Source organism: Rattus rattus, chromosome 1 (assembly GCF_011064425.1).
Source record: "Rattus rattus isolate New Zealand chromosome 1, Rrattus_CSIRO_v1, whole genome shotgun sequence".
In the NCBI taxonomy this organism is placed as follows: Eukaryota; Metazoa; Chordata; class Mammalia; order Rodentia; family Muridae; genus Rattus; species Rattus rattus.
In genome coordinates this window covers 259,068,399-259,086,311 of record NC_046154.1, presented here as the reverse complement: position 1 = coordinate 259,086,311, position 17,913 = coordinate 259,068,399, and the positions used below count along the sequence as shown (strand labels likewise).

The 17,913-nt window shown below is 38.4% G+C and overlaps 1 protein-coding gene across 1 annotated transcript in view; it reads left to right on the top strand.

The window, feature by feature from the left end:
* Window positions 1-11,959, top strand: part of Syt10 (synaptotagmin 10) — a 64,716-nt gene extending 52,757 nt beyond the window's left edge. Inside the window, exons 4-7 of the mRNA XM_032919629.1 lie at window positions 2,397-2,517; window positions 4,022-4,193; window positions 7,518-7,647; window positions 10,547-11,959. Coding sequence (XP_032775520.1) covers window positions 2,397-2,517; window positions 4,022-4,193; window positions 7,518-7,647; window positions 10,547-10,618 — 495 coding nt within the window. The 3' untranslated portion in view covers window positions 10,619-11,959. The remainder of the gene's footprint in view (window positions 1-2,396; window positions 2,518-4,021; window positions 4,194-7,517; window positions 7,648-10,546) is intronic.
* Window positions 11,960-17,913: the final 5,954 nt, after the last annotated feature.

Below are 17,913 nucleotides of genomic sequence, written 5' to 3'. Positions count from 1 at the left end.
CGTGTTCCCACAAACCTGCAGCCACTATTATACTAAATAGGGGAAACCTCCAAGCATTTCCACTGAAAGCAGGAATAAGGCAAGGCTGTCCACTTTCTCCACCCCTGTTCATAGTGTGCTCAGAAGTCTTAGGTCTTAGTGAAAGCAGTAAGACAAGAGAAAGAGATAAAGAGGGAAAACGAGTTTCAAATATCCCCATTTGCAGATGCTGTGACTGTGTACATAAAAGACCCTGAAGACTATTAAAGCTGATAAACACTTTCTGGAAAGTGGCAAGATACAAAACTGACAGACAGAAGTCAATACCCTTCCTATGTATCAGTAACAAACACGCTGAGGAAAAGATCAAGGAAGCACTCGCATTTAAAAGGGAGGCTGGGATGGAATAAGTACAACCAGGAAAGGAAAGACCTTTGCAATTAACCTTTAACACATCAAGGCATAAGACAAAGGATGGGAAGGGATAAGACAAAGAGGATGGGAAGCTGTCCAAAGCTTTCATGGAATCAGTTTCACGAAGGTTGCTGGACTGCTGAATGCAATCCACAGACCGACTGTGATGCCAATCAAAATTCTGACTTCATTCTTCAGCAAAATAAGGATTTTTAAAAAATGTTTTATGTTTTTCATTTATTTTGTGTGTGGGCATGGGTGCATATTTGCCAAAATGCACTGTGGGAGTCAGATGTCAGACTACAACTTGGAGGATTCTGAAGTCAATGCTTGCCCTCTAGCATGTGGCGTCCTTTTCGAAGACTGAACTCAGGTCATCAGGCTTAGAGGCATCTTTCCAGCCCCGAGACATAAAAGACTTTTAAGTTCTGTGATCCTGAGCACTGAATTAGGAATGTGTTTTCTCCAAATTAAGTCAACTTCATTTTTTTTCTTTACAAACGATTTCATCAAATCCCTTAAACCACCCTTAAAGAGAAATCCTTAATTCTCATTGTGTTTATCAGTTTTACGTTTATCATTTTTTACACTAGCTATGCAGTGATAGCATATACATCTACATCGGAATGCTAGGGACATTTCTAATGTGTAAGTGGAATTTAATACAGTCAGTGTTTATCCAGAGTAACTGACATTTATTCATTTCTTCAAAGACTAGGGTACCAACCGATTGAGGATATAGTGCATGGTAGAGTGATTGCCTAGCGTTCTTGGAATCCTGAGTCCAATCCTCAGAACCACAATATTTTTCAAGCACTGACAGCCACTAATAAACCACGTCTCTTTAGGACATTGAAAATAAGACAGGAAGCCTTGTTATATTAGACATCATATATGAGCAACAGGGAAAGAAGCCAAAGGGGAATTTTAGACGATAAATCAAGTCCATGCTGTGGTTGTTATGAAATTCTGTGAAGGAGCTGGGAGGGGCATGGAAAGGATCAAGGGAGAGACCTGGGAGGGGCATGGGCAGGGACAGGCCAGATGCTGCCTTAGGATAATGTCTCATTGAAGAATATCCGAACAGGCAGCTCCCAGAGAAGAAGTCAAGCAGCTAAGAGCTAAGGATATAGCTCATTGATTTAAGCATTTGCAAGTGTGAAGACCTGATCAGATCCCCAGAATGTACATCTGCAGCAGGTGGGTGTGGTGGTTCACTAATAGTCCCAGCCTCGGGAGGCAGAGAGAGGCTGGCTTCCAAAACTAGCCATATCGTGCTGGTGAACTCTGGGTTTGATTCAGAGACATGGCCTTAAAGAAAAAAGGGTGGAAGATAAATAAAGGATGATTCCTAGTATCAATCTCTGGCCCCTACATGCATGTACACACATGTGCACATCATGCACTGTGTGTGTGTGTGTGTGTGTGTGTGTGTGTGTGTAAATTTTGCTTTTCATTTCGTAACTGATCACTTTGACATGTGAAGCTTTATTTATGGAGTAGAGGTGAGTCTAATAGGCCATTTGATCCTGGTGGATGGTGGCTTGACCAATCACAGTACAGTAGATGCCAAGAGCCAGAAATATATGTCATATTTTGTCAGTGGTGTAGAGACATGCTCTGTCTCTGTCTTGGTTGGATGCAGAGGTGAGAGGAAATGAAGAATAATTTCCTACCAGGTGCCTACTAGGTTTGGCCTGGGCCTCTGAATAAGCTGTGTTGTCCTTTGTTCATTATGACAAACAAGATGAAGGTGGTCAGTGGGTGGCATCAGCAGTCTGGTCCTCTATGCTACGTTGCAGATGACAAGTGAGCAACTGGGATAGACTCTTTTTACTAACTCCATTCATAAAAAATTCATTATGTGTTGTCTTAATCCTCACTGAAACTATTTAAAAATTTCCAATGTTCTATTAATGCAAATGCTTTCACTGATCTTCCATTTCATTTTTCTTTCACTGTTTGGTGTCTGAAATTACTAATGTTATCAACTTCCTTTGTAGGAAAGCATAGACCTGGGCGAAATCATGTTTTCCCTTTGCTATTTGCCAACTGCTGGTCGCATGACCTTGACTGTGATCAAGTGCAGAAATCTGAAGGCAATGGACATTACCGGATCATCAGGTGCGTACACAGCAGTCGATAGCATATTCACATACAAATAATTTCACACATCTAAAACTGTATGGAGTTTAATAATTTCTCTGCTGTGGGATAAGATAAAAGCAGAAGGAGGAATTACAAATTAAAATGTTATAAATAGCCTTTTAGATAACAGTAAAATTATGAGATCTTTGAAATCTATCACTAGGTTGACTTTGAACTTTGGTTTTGCCTTTCTTCTTCCTTTCTTCCTTCCTGATCTAATCTATCTAGAAATGCCTAATTTTCTTTGTTCTGCCAAGCTTCCAGCTAGTCTGTTTGCAAAGGAAGATCTTTAGGCTTTCAGCTGTGAATCAACACCACACAAAGATATGTTTAAATTGAATATATTCCCTTTACTTGTCTGAAGAAGAGAGATGAAATGTAAGCTCACCACTGCGTTTGCATTCTTGACACCTTTCCAGTAACCATTGGGAATGTCTAAAGACACTACAAGATACAAACAAAAGCAATATGTCAAGAAACTCTTGAGAGAAATTTCTCAGGGAAAATTTGACAAAGGAATAAAACATGGTGCTTCCTTCTCTCCTCCTTTTATGGTTTTGGACATAAACTTTGCCTCAAGAATGATAAAGTGATACAAACCAGCAGGTGGCAAAGGAAGGGACCAGTTATTGTGTATGCTTTTCCTGTGTATTCTGCTAACATTTTTTTTTGCTGCACCCCGCTCCCCCTCTGCTAACATTTTAATTAGGGACTTTATCCCTGAATTTAATTTTGTAAACTATAGAATGAAAAAAGAGGTAGAAGAAAAATTAAATTTATCTTAGTGAAAAGCTGTGGGTAAACATACGTTGTTGAATGTCAACAAGGTTCCGGGCATGTTATTATTTATTCTGGTCTTTTATTGTGTGTTTTGAACCAAGCAGAACAGTGTCAGAGTTATTATGAAATTTGAAGTTATTCCACAGTTATGTGAAGCTTTTCATCCCAAGTGTCTGTGTTTGAAGAGTATTATCTAATTCTACCTCACAGCGGGCATATGCATCAGCAAATGCCATCAGAGATGTGAGGGGGAGCAGAGAGGAACTAGTCCTCACTCTCTCGTTAAGAGGTGACAGCCTTTTTTTAAAAAAATGTCTTGCTTAGAATGGTCTTCCAGGTGTTAAAATGTATTTCTGAGGTTAGGTAGTAAAACTGTCCCCTTGCATGCACCAGCATGTACATAACTCTAGTAACAGAATAAATACCTTTTGTTCCTCAAAATATAGAGATACCTTTTTCTACTGCTTAAAATGCTCAAAAAAATAGCTCAAAAATTAAAATCTGAGTCTAAAGACTTATGACTGTAGAAATAGAGAAAATAAGATCAAGAGTCTGTAGGCCTCAAAGTAAGTTATTTAATTTAAAAAATAGTAATACTAAAATGCTCATGTATACTCTCTTATTTAGTAAAAGCAAAATACAGTGTATGGTGCATATCATGGATGCTTTCATTTTAATAAAATTACCTTTCTTCTCATAGATCCATATGTCAAAGTGTCTCTGATGTGTGAGGGCCGGAGACTTAAAAAAAGAAAAACAACCACAAAGAAAAACACTCTCAACCCCGTGTACAATGAAGCCATTATTTTCGATATCCCTCCAGAAAATGTGGACCAGGTCAGCCTGTGCATTGCGGTCATGGATTACGACAGGTGGGTGGAGGCTTCTTGTCCGTGATGCAGATCATCAAATAGTCATAGCACGGGACACATAGCACTGGGGCAGCAGGTGAAACTTAAACAATTCAATAGAATCTGTAGTTATACTCTTGGTTTGGTTTCACCTCCAAAGCAGCCTTTCTTAACATTCACATGAGGCTGAACGAAGAGGGAGTCCGGAAGTAGCATGAAGTTCATGACGCACAGAACTATTCGGAATATTCCTCAGAATAACAAATATTACAATCCAGAGGTGGCTTTACTAGAGGGAATACCACACAAGGACAGTGGTGCTCACCCCAGCTCTAGAATGAACTGTCATCAAGGGACGGTGCAGCATGTCTATGAGATTCACTTCCTCCACTGGTAAACTGTTAACATCCTGTGGAACTGGGGTGATGATGGGGGGAAGACCCATAGCAGCCTGAGAGTCTGTGACAATGCTTATCGCTTTTGTACATCTCTCTGTTGATAGCTCTACCACTTGTTTAGAACATGAGTATAAAATGCCTAAGAGAATATTAATTGAACACTATGGGGAATGTTAGTAATGTGCCAGTCGATGTCTCAAACCCAGCCCCCAAAATTAATTAATTTTAATAATTTAATTAATTAATTAAGGAAAAGCACTTATGATGACTTTCCAGGGGTAATAAAAAATCTTGAATTATTCCACATTTCAAACCTAAAAATATTGTAGATGTCTTCATGAACAACTCTATTTTGCTTTATCAACTACTTCTATTGACTTCTCAAAGCAGTGGGGTTGGACTAATACAGCTGAGCATGTCATCAAGACATTGTTAAGGAAATAGATCCTAATATCACATAAATCAGGATTATAAAATCATTTCTACAAATATTCCTGCTGGGTAACTTGATATTGAGAGGAATTTACATAGAAGAAGAGCCAAAAACATACCAGAGCATCCTAAGATCACCCCATCGCTTTGATGCCTAGCAAATCACATTGATACCTATCAAAGCGACTCTGTAGAGTCCTTCAAATTCTTTCAATTACACTGTGTTTCAAGAAACAGATTATCAAGAGAGTTGTGGTGCAGAGACCTGAAATCTTAACAGTCAGAAATCACAGGCAGTGGGCTCATTCTCAGCTACATGTTAAGTCTGAGGGCAACCTCGGCTACATTAAGATCCCGTCTCAAAAAGAATAAGGGGAAGGAAATTCAGCTTGTCCGGGGCTGCCTTGACTTTACTGAGAGTCTAGCTCCTGCTGTTGACTCCTAGGAACTCTTCTAGGTATCTAGGTATTGTTGTTGTTGTTGTTGTTGTTGTTGTTGTTGTTGTTATGGTTGTTGTTGTGTTTATGAGTGAAGATGATAGAATTAAAATCATGGGCTTGGGATTAATTGTATCATTAAACTCAAAATACTTAGAAAACAATCTTTACATAGTGGACTCTCAAAAATATTAGTTACCTGAGTCCCAGTGGATATATCTACAAAACACTTCCACACCTAAGGCTTGGGAAACATTGCAGAAGAGATGGGTAGAAAGATTGGAAGAACCAGAGGGTCAAGGAGTTTGCCGTGAAATTGGGTCTCCTAGTAATATCAGAAGCTACACCCATAAAATATTACCAAACATGACGGCCTAAATGTGAGCTGATCAAGGACTACACCAACTGGTGCACCAAAGTGGATGGAGAAAAGCCCACTGGGTCCCAAACTTACACAAAGGACTATAGGCAACTGAGGAAAACAGGGAAAGAGAGAAGAGGTCTTCCTCAGGCAAAGGCATACCAATAGGTTGTTCAGTGCTGAACAGCCAGTCCTAGAAACATATGTATGTAAGAAACATTACACAGGCTAAACAATGTATATTTAGGGATATAAGTGTCTAAACATGTACGTACATGCATACAGTAGCATTTAATTAAAGGATCTGTGAATGTGAAGGAAAATGAGAAACAGTATTTGAGGGGATTTGGAGGGAGAAAGGGAAATATGGTACAATTATATTCTAATATAAAAAGTGAAAAGTAAAAATAAATATTAGCTATCATTGCTATTGGTTGCAGTGAAAACAGGGCACAAATAGAAAATAAGAATGTCAAACAGTATGTCTTGTTGTTCAGTAATAAATCACAGTAGGGGGACTAAACATAACCCTACCCTACTTAATTATATTGCCAGCTGTAGCATATTTACTCTTATAACTTAGAGTTAGTAAAATAGAGACTTTTATGCAAAAAAAATGAGCACTGTTCTCTAGGCATGCAGGCTAAGCACCATTACAGAGCAAGCCTTGTGAAATGAGTTGGATATTCTTTGCAGTATGGGGGTTTGATGGGGCTCCCTCCCAGAAAGCAGCGTTATAAAAGTAGTGGGGGGGAGTCTGTTGGTGTTTCCTAATGCACGTGATCTCATTGCCAATGTGGCAGAGAACTGAAAAAGTTTGAGATTTTTATACAAATTTACTCTGGATGTTGAGGTTGTTTAGTAAATTATTGTTGCATCTTTTTTGTTAGCTGGGTGGCTGGTTGTTTTGTTGGTTGGCTGACTGGCTGACTGGCTGGTTGGTCGTTCGTTGGTTGGTTGGTTGTTTGGTTGGCTGGTTGTTGGCTGTTTGGTGGTTGGTTGGTTGGTTGGTTGGTTGGTTGGTTGGTTGGTTGGTTGGTTAGTTGATTGGTTGGTTGGTTGGTTGATTGATTGGTTGGTTGGTTGTTGGTTGATTGGTTGGTGTTGGTTGGTTGGTTGTTTAGAGATAAGATCTCATGTGCCCCAAGCTGACCTCAAAACTTTCTCTGTAGCTGATGATGAACTTGAAGTTCTGACTCTCCTGTCTCCACCTCTCAGCTGTGTCCCACACCTAGCCTAGTTAATTTTTATTTAGGAATTTCCATTTAATCAAAGGGGGTATACAATAATCTCTTCTCTGTAGGGAATATTTCAACATGTTCCATATATAATGGAAACCAAAAACACTAGTGAGTCTCATAAATACAGTTCTTCCTACATGTACAGATTGCCATGAAGCCTACTTTATAAATTGTGCACAAGAAGAGGCTAACAATAACAAATAATAAATTAGAACAATTATAGCAATACACTGTAAATATAAACCACTGTGTAATATTGGTAGATTATTTGTTTCTTGAACTTTGCATTTGATATTTTCAGACAGTGATTGACCATGAGTCACTAAAAGCACAAAAAGTGAAATCTGGGTCCAAAGACTACCATAACCTGCAGGACCTATTGCTTTGATGATGAGTTTAAAATTCTACTGAAATGTGGAACATTCCACTTACTTTTGAACTGTGACAATGAAAATATGATATTCCTCAAATCCTAGGGTGGGACACAATGAGGTCATAGGTGTGTGTCGAACTGGCCTAGACGCTGAGGGTCTTGGGAGAGACCATTGGAATGAAATGCTGGCCTATCACCGAAAGCCAATCACACACTGGCACCCCTTGCTGGAGGTAAGGACGATGGCGCCACTTCTGCCCTCAGTCACTGCTATTGCTTAAACGTTTTTTTTTTTTTTTTATCTGCTAACTTTCATTTGAAATTTCATTTATCCACCTATTTGACAAAACATGCTCTTGCTTTTGTTTCAGAGTCTCTAACATTACCTGTTCAAAGTTCTCTGTGACTTGAGGGATTTTCAAAACATAAAGCCTCTAGATGCCTGGGGCTCCTTGTTCAGTAAGCCTGCAAAAAGAGTGTGTCTTTTCCTTTGCATAACCTTAGACTTTTGTCAGGGACCAGGGGCCATGGTTCATTACTCAATAGGAACTGAGCTCTGGCACCGATTGCTGTGAAAAAAACCTCCTTCCCTAAAGCCCCATTTCATTTATAAATCCGTAATTAATCGCTGTCTTCTGATACCTCTGGTTATGTCCCAGATGCAAGTCAGAAAGAACATACAGAGATTTAAAATATCAAAACAGCAACTTAGCTGCGGTCAAAGCCTGGCCATGCTATGTAACTTTAATTATAAATCTTGGTGAGCAGTCAACCTTCTCTAAGTTTCTACTATGCCTCTGCAGGAGGAGCAACTTACAATGAGAACACACAACGCTATGCCACACAGGCTGACTCAGTACCAGGTCTTGACAGTGGTGTCCTTGCCTGAGTTATGTTAGGAAGGAGGATTACCTGTTTTCTCTCTTAGACCTTTTGGGCAGTTTGTCTGCTGGAGGTACAAAGTATTGCTTTGTTTGATGCCTTTCTTTCCCACAAAATCAGTTGGCAGAACCTCCTCAAGAACCACATCAAGAGATGTAATGGGTGTTCACAGAAGGACAGAAAGCACTTTGTGAAGCTTCATAAAATGAACACTTATAATAGCCACAAAACACATAAAACTTTAGCCGTTTTAAGGAGTAAGTTGCTGCTTTGTGAACTAAGCTTTGGTTTTAAAATGGGAAGACTGCACTATAACTGGCCAAATGTATCAGTAGGACAAGATTTTTCAGTCTCAACTTAGCTTCAAGAATGAGACCCTGGCTATGTTATTCAAAACATTCTGTGGAAATGGGGCAAGCATTTCGTGTTCAGGCAACGGAAGTTAACTGCTATCCCAGATCCCCGTTGAAGGGATAATCTCTTGTGCACTGTGTAAAAGGATTGACCTGCCAATAAAGAGCTGAATGGCCAATAGCAAAGCAGGAAAGAATAAGCGGAACTTCCGGGAGAGAGAGGGGAACTCTGGGCAAGAGAAGGGTATGGAAATTCACTACCAAAACATTGAGGAAGTGGGATGTATGAAACTGAGGAGTGGTAACCAGCTATGTGGAACACATAGAATAGTATAAACAGGTTAGTTAAGTTATGATCTAGTTGGGAGCAAGCCTAGCTTATAGTAATCTATGAACATGCCTAGGTTAAGGCCTAGGCATTAATTCATAAATAAATAAGCCTCTGTGTCATTATTCAGAAAATGGGGTAGACATAGAAAAGCACAGTTACACCTCATTTATATATAAATGTCACAAAATTTTTCTCGACTTCATAATTAATGTAAGTCATAAGACACAGATACATACATACATAGAAAACACAGATAAAGACATGTATACAGACATACACATACACACAGACATACATTCACATACACACAGACATATATGTAGTACATATATGCATACATACATACATACACAGACACAGACACACATAGACATACATATACATAGGCATATACACACATACACATACAAAGACATACCAATACACACACATACACAGACACAAATACACACAGACTTGCATTATTTTAGTTACTTTTCTATTGCTGTAAAGAGACACCATGATCACAGCAACTTATAAAAGAAAGCATTTAATTGGGGCTTACGTACAGGTTCAGATGGTTGGTCCATGCTCATCATTGTGGGAAGCATATAGTTAAGCAAGGTGCTTCATTAATGTGTGTGTGTGTGTGTGTGTGTCTGTGTGTGTGTGTCTGTGTGTGTGTGTGTGTCTGTGTGTGTATTCCATTAGCTAAACTCTTAAAATGCAGATATCATGGGGTTCCCACATGATAAGCTAGCAGATTTTAATCCCCCAGATAAAAATCCCTTCCTGCTTCAAAGCAAAGGGAATAGGGCTTTGAATTTATTACAATTTGTTGCTGTCATAAAATATCAAAATCAAAATTGGCCTTTGGAAGAAAAAGCTGTTTTTGGCTTACAGTTCTAGAGGAATGTTGTCTGGATATAATATAGTGGAAAATATGTATAATGTATAGTATAGGATATATAATACACAATATAGGATATAATATATAGCATACGCTATGTCCTCTGGATATAATATAGAAGAGAAGAATGGTGGCAGGAAGACAGAGCAGGAAGCAGAGAGCACATTTTACCCACACACAGGAAACAGAACAAACTTGAAGAAGGGCCCGAGAGTATCAACCTTCAAAGCCCGCCCAACAAGGCCATACCTTCCTTCCAAAGGTTCCATAACCTTTCCAAATAGTCCTTAAGCATGTGAGTCTGTGAGGGACATTTCTCATTCAAACTACATAAGGATCTTAGGTCTACAAGTTCTTGTTACTCTTATAGTAAGTAATAGCATAGAAAAAATAAACTAAATATCTCCCATAAAGTGTGGGAGCCTTCTAAAGCCATAACGGTTACTGAATGACATTATTCTATATACTTTTTATATCCAAGTGCTATGTATTACAGGAAACATTTGTGTTTTCTCTCTACCTTGGAAGGTAAACTCTGAAGAACATAGAGGTTACATAAATCTTCCCTTCAGAAATTTGCAAGCTGTGTGTGACTATCCACTGTTAACAGAGAGATACAGTTGCCATTATGTGATGTTTTTTATTGGATCATATATTATGAAATTCCTGTTTTTCAGTTACCTGGCCGAGCAACCAGCTTTGACAGTCAAGGATCCTGCTCTTCTCCCAGGCCACCGTCCACACCATAAAAGCCTCCAAATAAGACCACATCACAGAAAGACCTAGAATCATGGGCTCATTGAATCAGAAACACATACACACAGAAAACACACATGCACAGAACATTTGGCTTCTTCATTTAAAATAGACCCATGATAATTAATAACTTGATGCATAATTTCTTTTGGCTTATTTGTTTTTAACTTTGAGCATATTAATACATTCTACTTGAGTACTAATAGTCCTTAGTTACATATGGCGTTTAACTTACATGTCTTCTCTCTATTAGCACAGTGTTTTAACATGTTGTAATTCTTTGCCTAAGCAACAAAATAAGATTTTTGAGAAGAGAATCCACATGTATGTAAAATTAAATATAGTTTATGCCTGTGTTGTGTGAAATAGTGTAACGTGTCATCTCCAATCGTATATACATTTCTATCTGAACTTTAATGTGCATACTTAAATCAGTTCAACAGAATCAACTCCTTCAAATACTAATTAACATCACGTGTCCGATAATAGTTTTTCTTCCATGATCAGCATTTCTGTCATCGAGGTATGTCTCTCAAGCTTCTGTTTTAGGGACACTCAGCTAAGCTGCAAAATGAAGAATCATTTTAAATATAACTGTACAACGTGACATTGAGTGCCTGGTAAACGACGCTATCAGCTTCCAGTGTCTTACCATTGCATTAGTTAGACACTGTACTGCTGACGGATAGTTTTAAAACTCCTAGTAATCTTCACCTCCAGTGCAGCTTGAGGTATTCCTAAGTGGCTACAGTCGTAAGTTTGTCTTTCAAGGTTCTCTAGTACTGTGGTGTGTCTGTCCTGTAACTTGGAGCTGTCCTGCGGCTCCCGTGCTTTTGATGGATCACATTTCATAGAAACCAAAGGTCCAGTGAAGCTCTCTGTGCCCATTGTCCTTTAGATGGACAGGCGTTGACTCCTCCCACCCAGAGGCTCATCACTCATCGCTAGAGCTAGACAGACTCTCAAGGACAAAACTTAGATGCATGCTATAAACAGTGCAGCTTTCACGCTTAATAAAAATAAATACATTTCAAAGGTCCAGACAGTCAGCTCTTTAATGAAAGGAAGGATTAATGATCAGACCATTAGAGGTTAAAGAAAAAACCCAACTATGCAGATGCTTTTTCTTTTTACAAGATAGAACGGTCTTTGAAATCAGGGCAGCTTTTTGCTGTCTCATTTTAAGACGCTATCAGAAGGAGCCTAAGCAGAATTATAATAACCTTGCTTTCCAGGTGTGCATATTTAAAGCTTATTCCACAATAAGGTTTCTAAAAGGGAAGAAAATTTATATTTGAATTTTTAAAACAAGTTCGTTAGGATGAGAAAGTTTTGTCACAAATTACAAACCTTTTTATATTTGTAAAAGTCCCTTATTTCAAATACTAAGAAATATATTTTTAAAGTCCTACAATTTCTCTCATAAAGATTCAGTTGCTGTTAGCCAGGATGCCAGCACTTCTCATTCATATTTATAGCGTAAACTCAGTTCTACCTAAAGCTTTGGGATAATGGCTGTGTCCAGCTAATGAAAACATACTACTAAACTTTTTCTTATTAAAAATAAGAGAAACGCATCTGAAAACACTTGACAATCCTGTCAAAACAAAACAAAATAACCCTAGACAGTAGACATGGATGTGTCATTTCTCAAGTCCACAAAGTATGCATTTTCGCTCAAAATGACATCATACAGACTTACTCCTTGAAAAACCACAGCTAATTTCCCAAGGAGAACAGGCTAAACCTTCTTAAGCATTTACGATGCTGTGAAAGAGGTTAAAGAGAGTAAATTCACAACCGTCTTTCAGTTAATATGTGAGAGACGTTTTCTCAGAGTGATGCACAAATTCATTAGAACAACAGTTCATTGAGAGAAAATACACTCCTTACGGGTCTTACACTGCTCACTCTTAATCTTACCCAGCCACACATAGAAACTTCTCTCTGCTCGTGAGCTGTTAATCTCTCAGTATTTAAAATACGGTTCCGTGTTCCAGATCTGCCGCCCTCCCCTCCCCCGACTAACTTGTGGAAGGGCACGTACGATGCAGGTCAACGTGGCATTCACTAAACTGCCAATGTCAAGGATTCATTCAGGGACTTACCACTATATGCATCTAGGAAAAAGATTCAGTGTTGCCTTGTGGGCGGGACAGCACTGTTGCTATGTACCGAATATGACAGACACCAGTATGTGTCCGGTGCACAGTCTTTTCAGAAAACCAGAAGCTGATTGGTTTGGAGTCTTGATTTTCTTCTTCATTGGATTTTAGTCCAAAGGTCCAGGAATGATCACTGCTTCCTAATACACTTTTCTCAACAGTTCCTGTTTCCTTTCTCAGGCCACCCTGTGTTGCTGGCACTTTACACGTAAAACTCACCACAGTCAGACACACTCAGTTCAGTCGAAAATGTTAGGACAAATGCCAGAAAAGTAGTGGCAGGAAGTGGAGCCAATCACATACCTACACGAAGTTCTGTGGGGCGTGCACTCGCTCGTTACTGCAGGGAGCTCACAAACGACTAATACTGACTCAGGGTTTATATTAGAGCAAATGTATTTGAGCTACTTGGTTGCGATGTTTAAGTGACATTCACAACTGTGCTTACTCTCCAGGTGTGTTTATTCTTTTAAAAGTTTCCAGGGTCAATAAAGAACTAGCAGTTTCTTGAAGCATTCACTTAACAGTTACTTCAGAAGTTAGAAAAAAAAGGTCAAAATTCCATTCTCATGCCAATTCTACTATCTATAAAACAAAATATAATTTATTCCAAGATGGGATGCCCAAGCAGCCAGGAATTATTACAATAAAGAAACATAAAATTATAACACTGAACACAAATCAATTTCTTTCTACCTCTTCAAACAGACAACTTGATAACCTTCTTCTTGAGCAGAATTTCTCTGATTTTTGTCATAATATTACTACAAGTCAGTTTGTTTGCAAATAGTAAGAAAACCAGGTTGGTATGGCCTTAAAAAACCATTAGGTTTAGCCATTGGTTAAATGTAAAGAAATAAGACCTGTATCCCAACTTGGTCTTCTAACAATTACAGTTGTTCTAAGCTGACATGGTTGGTTTCAGTGCTTGTAATTTTTAGAGTAAAGGAAGACTACTGTCAACAAGTAGGTTTTTAAAAGCCTAAGATAATTTAAATAACCACATATTTATTCTAAAAGATATTAAAGCATAGAAAACAATGATATGGAGATATAGGAAAAAAGAAATTCCTTCAAATTTTATCTCTTGTCGGACAGTAAATTCTCGAATGTCATTCCAAAACTCCATGACTCAGCATTTAATCGTCACTCAGTGACATAGCTCAGGACATGATTTATATGAACCTGCTGTGAGGACCTAATATTTAGGACAAAACGAGTTTAATATTTTACACGAGATAAAGAGCCAATTAAATAAAATACTGTTTTCGGGATGTAAATCCTTGGTGTTCTCTTAGCTAAGAATTTTTTCATTAAAAGATCAATATTTATCCAATATTATGTCAGTTAAGATTAAGGTAACTACTTAGCTTCCACTATGACAATTGACTAAAACCATACATATTTGAATAGAGGCATTCCATATTTGATCAAAAATGTATTTCCATCATAGTGGTTAAATCATTATTTTCTTTTCTTCCTGTCTATCATGTAACTAAGTGAAAGTTTGATTTGGTAGCATGACAGTGTTACGCTACAGAAATAGAGAAATGCACTCAGTTAAGGACCAAGGTAAGCCTTAACGCTTTGCTTAAAGAAAACATTTGAATACTAAAAGTAGTGACTTTAAAAAATAGGTAAAAGATGTTTAAGAGAAATGATAATATTTTGTATGTCTGAGATGATTAAATATACTCCTCCCAGGGGAACTATTTCTATAAATCCTATTTTTACCTCTATTGTGACAAGAAATATGAGCTGCTCTTGATAAATTTATATGGAAGTGTTTTCATCTCAAGCCTATGATAATTTTTGATGTAGACTATGAAACCCTTTCCAAACAGTAAGACTGTCTGATTTTATCACAGAGGGTAATGGTCTTCTGACATTTTGTTAAGTTGCATCTACTGTGTAGAGAATTCCCTACTTGCTGAACGTAGGGTTGAGTTTTAGTTATTCAACCTCATGAGGTTTTTGTTTCCTGAAAATAATTTCTTGAATAGCGATGCAAAACTCATTAAGGTTAAATTAGCTTCAATGCTGCAAAGTTAATGTCTGAGGGGGGGTTAGATTTCCTGAAACTTTCCAAGTAGCTTCTTGTGTGCCTCATCTGAACATTAAGGAAATACGTTTCCGTGATTTGCTGAAAATTTTGTGCACCCCAAATAATTCTCATCCCCAAGATTATGTAAAACAACAAAATAATCATTCTGTAGTAATATTTATAGAAAACATTTCATAGGTAGGTTTCATCAAGATTTGCTGTTTTTCCTGTAAAGTCCTTTAAGCTTTGCATTTAAAGAATGCGTTAGTAACAATGTGAAGAGTTCACTGCATAAAGGAGAAGCAGGTAAAACTCCTATATGTAAACTATTTGCATTTATAGCTTCTTCCTTAAACAAAGAGGTACAACACCCAGGTTGTCAACATTAGCTGTAATTGACCCAACAGAGCAATGACTGGGTTCACATTCAAACATGGAGAAACTACAGAGCATTGAATTCAGAATCAAGATAAGTCAACGAGAAAAGAATTGCCACCCCTCCCGTCATAAATGTGATGTTCCTCCTAACTCCTTGACAAGTAGGTAGTCACCATGTATACTGGTGGAAACCGCTAACTTTCTTCTCGCAGAGCCTCAGGCAATTTAAATCCATCACAGTTCATCTTCTTTGGGGTACCTCTAAGTCATTGTTCTCAGTGTAACCTTTTAAGTGAAGTTCGTGAGTCACTCCTTAGCCACTGTTTAAATCAGTACATTGACTTCTACTTTCTAGAACAGAAACTGGAGTCTTGAAATTTGTGTTCCTGACTTTTGTACGGTGACAGTCACTTGTGAATTTTGGCATCTTATAATCATATTACTTAGAGCAGCTTTTCCGTAAACCCTCTGGAAGATGTCCGTGCGTTGTGCTTTAGCCTTATTTACTGTGTCTTCTTTAGAGTGTACGAACACATTCGTCAGGATCAGATGAATTATGTAACAATGAAACCTCAAAGCTGTTATGAAGGGTAGTTCATAATTACTTTTGTAAAAGAAATGGAAAAGCACTTGAAATATAATTCTACTGTTTCATATGTATTTTAAAAAAAGAAATAAAGTCATTATAAATAATGTTATCTGTTACTTTTTTTAAAAAAAAATCCCTTTCCCCGACTTAATATGAAGCATTTCTTGAATATAAATTAAACGTACTTTTCCAGTTGCCTTTAATACTCATTGAAGTGGGGACAGAAAAACCCAACACTCTTCCGCACCATCACAAGGGCCTCTGTAATGAAGCAAACCCTACTGAGCTCTGATGAATGGGCAGCTGTAGAAATGTGGTAAACTAGAAACACATGACTCACTGGTGAAGCAACAACAAAAGCCAAAATAAAAGTCCCCCTGGCTGTCACGGCAAGTAACAATATTTTGAAATAATCCTTTTCTTGAAATAAAAATAAAAATCACCCGATTCTAAAATGAGCATAAATTTTGGTAACAGAAATCAATCGCCACTGTTAATGTATTTAATGAGTCTGATTAATTAGGAGCAAGGCTTTGGTGTGCTCAGTTGGTTCCTTGGGGGCGGAATATCCTTTTAAAATAAATTTTCACATATATGCTAATAAGATATTTATCTTAGATGGGAAACCATCCCTGACTTGGTGACAAGCACTCAAACACAGGCGTGAGGGGGCTGATATATCAGAAACATGTTCAGACACAGAAGGGACACCAAATCCCACAGTTCCAGCAAGTGTCACTCACAATGTATGTACTCTGTATGCATGGTGCCATCAGGAAACACAAAGCCAGCCACCATTGCTTAGTAAGTAGCAAGGTATCGCTGGAAGTCAGAGTCCACAAGAATTTAAATCCAGATTATTTGAATTGGTTAGATTGCTTAAAACAGACACAACACATGTGTGAACCCAACTCGGTTACACACATTACTCCTAATCTGCACAAAACTTTAAATATGATATTATGACCATTTTTAAAAGAAGGAGAAAGTTGTGTTGATACACAGTGATAAATGGCAGAAAACGATATTGCTCTGAACTTTAAACTTCACTCAAATCGGAACTTTGATTGTGTACAAGTCAAGAACTACAGGAGTAAATTCTTCAAATTGTTTTCACATAACATTTTTCTTTTCTTGATTTTTTATTGGTTATTTCATTTAATTACATTTCAAATGTTATCCACCTTCCCGGTTTCTTCTCCAAACCCCCCCAATCGCCCCCCCCTCCCTGCCTCCACAAGGGTGCTCTCCCATCCACCCACCCACTCCTGCCCCACCACCACCCTGGCATTCCCCTATGCTGGGGCATCAAGCCTTCACAGGACCAAGGGCCTCCCCTCCCTTTGATGCCAGACAAGGCATCCTCTGCTACATATACAGCTGGAGCCAATCCCTAAAACAATTCCTCACCCTCATTTGACAAAGATGGTCATTGCGGTTGAGAAGTTAAATGGAAACCCAAGGTCATTTGGTTGGGGCTGAGTTTCAAATCTAAGTTTTCCACCATCAAGTACACATAGGTATTTTGACCCTGTGCTTTGCCAGGGGAATTCATTAAGCAGACAATTGTAGAGAGAATCTCTTATAATCATCACTTGTTAATAGAAAAGCTTGTGGCCAATGGGCTGAGGCAGGAAATAGGAGGCGGGACATTCAGTAGAGATAGAAAGAATACCGGGAGATAGTCTCCCCCCTCAAAAAAGTGAGCAATCCCCCCCAGAACTCTGAGGAGGTCCACATATTAGGTGAACTCAGGTTAGAATAAAAGGGATAATAAAAGCTAGTCATAGAACAAGATAAAGCTTATGGCCTAGTCATTTGTCAATAAGTAGTCTCAGAGTCATTGTTGCCAGAAATTAAGTGGTCCGGAAGAAAAACTCATTTTACAGACAATAAAATTAAAGATGTCTTCCTCTTGGATGAATCGACAAGATGAAGAACACGCAAACCCTCTGACACTTCTCCGCAAATGGAAACCAACTGGGCCTGGCTGGTCTAGCTGCTAGTTATCGCTTGGACCAACTGTGAAACCAGTATCCTCCCATCAGGAACAGCTGAAACCCACAGGTGTCATAGAATCAGTGTCTGTGTATGTCCAGAGTCAGAGGACTG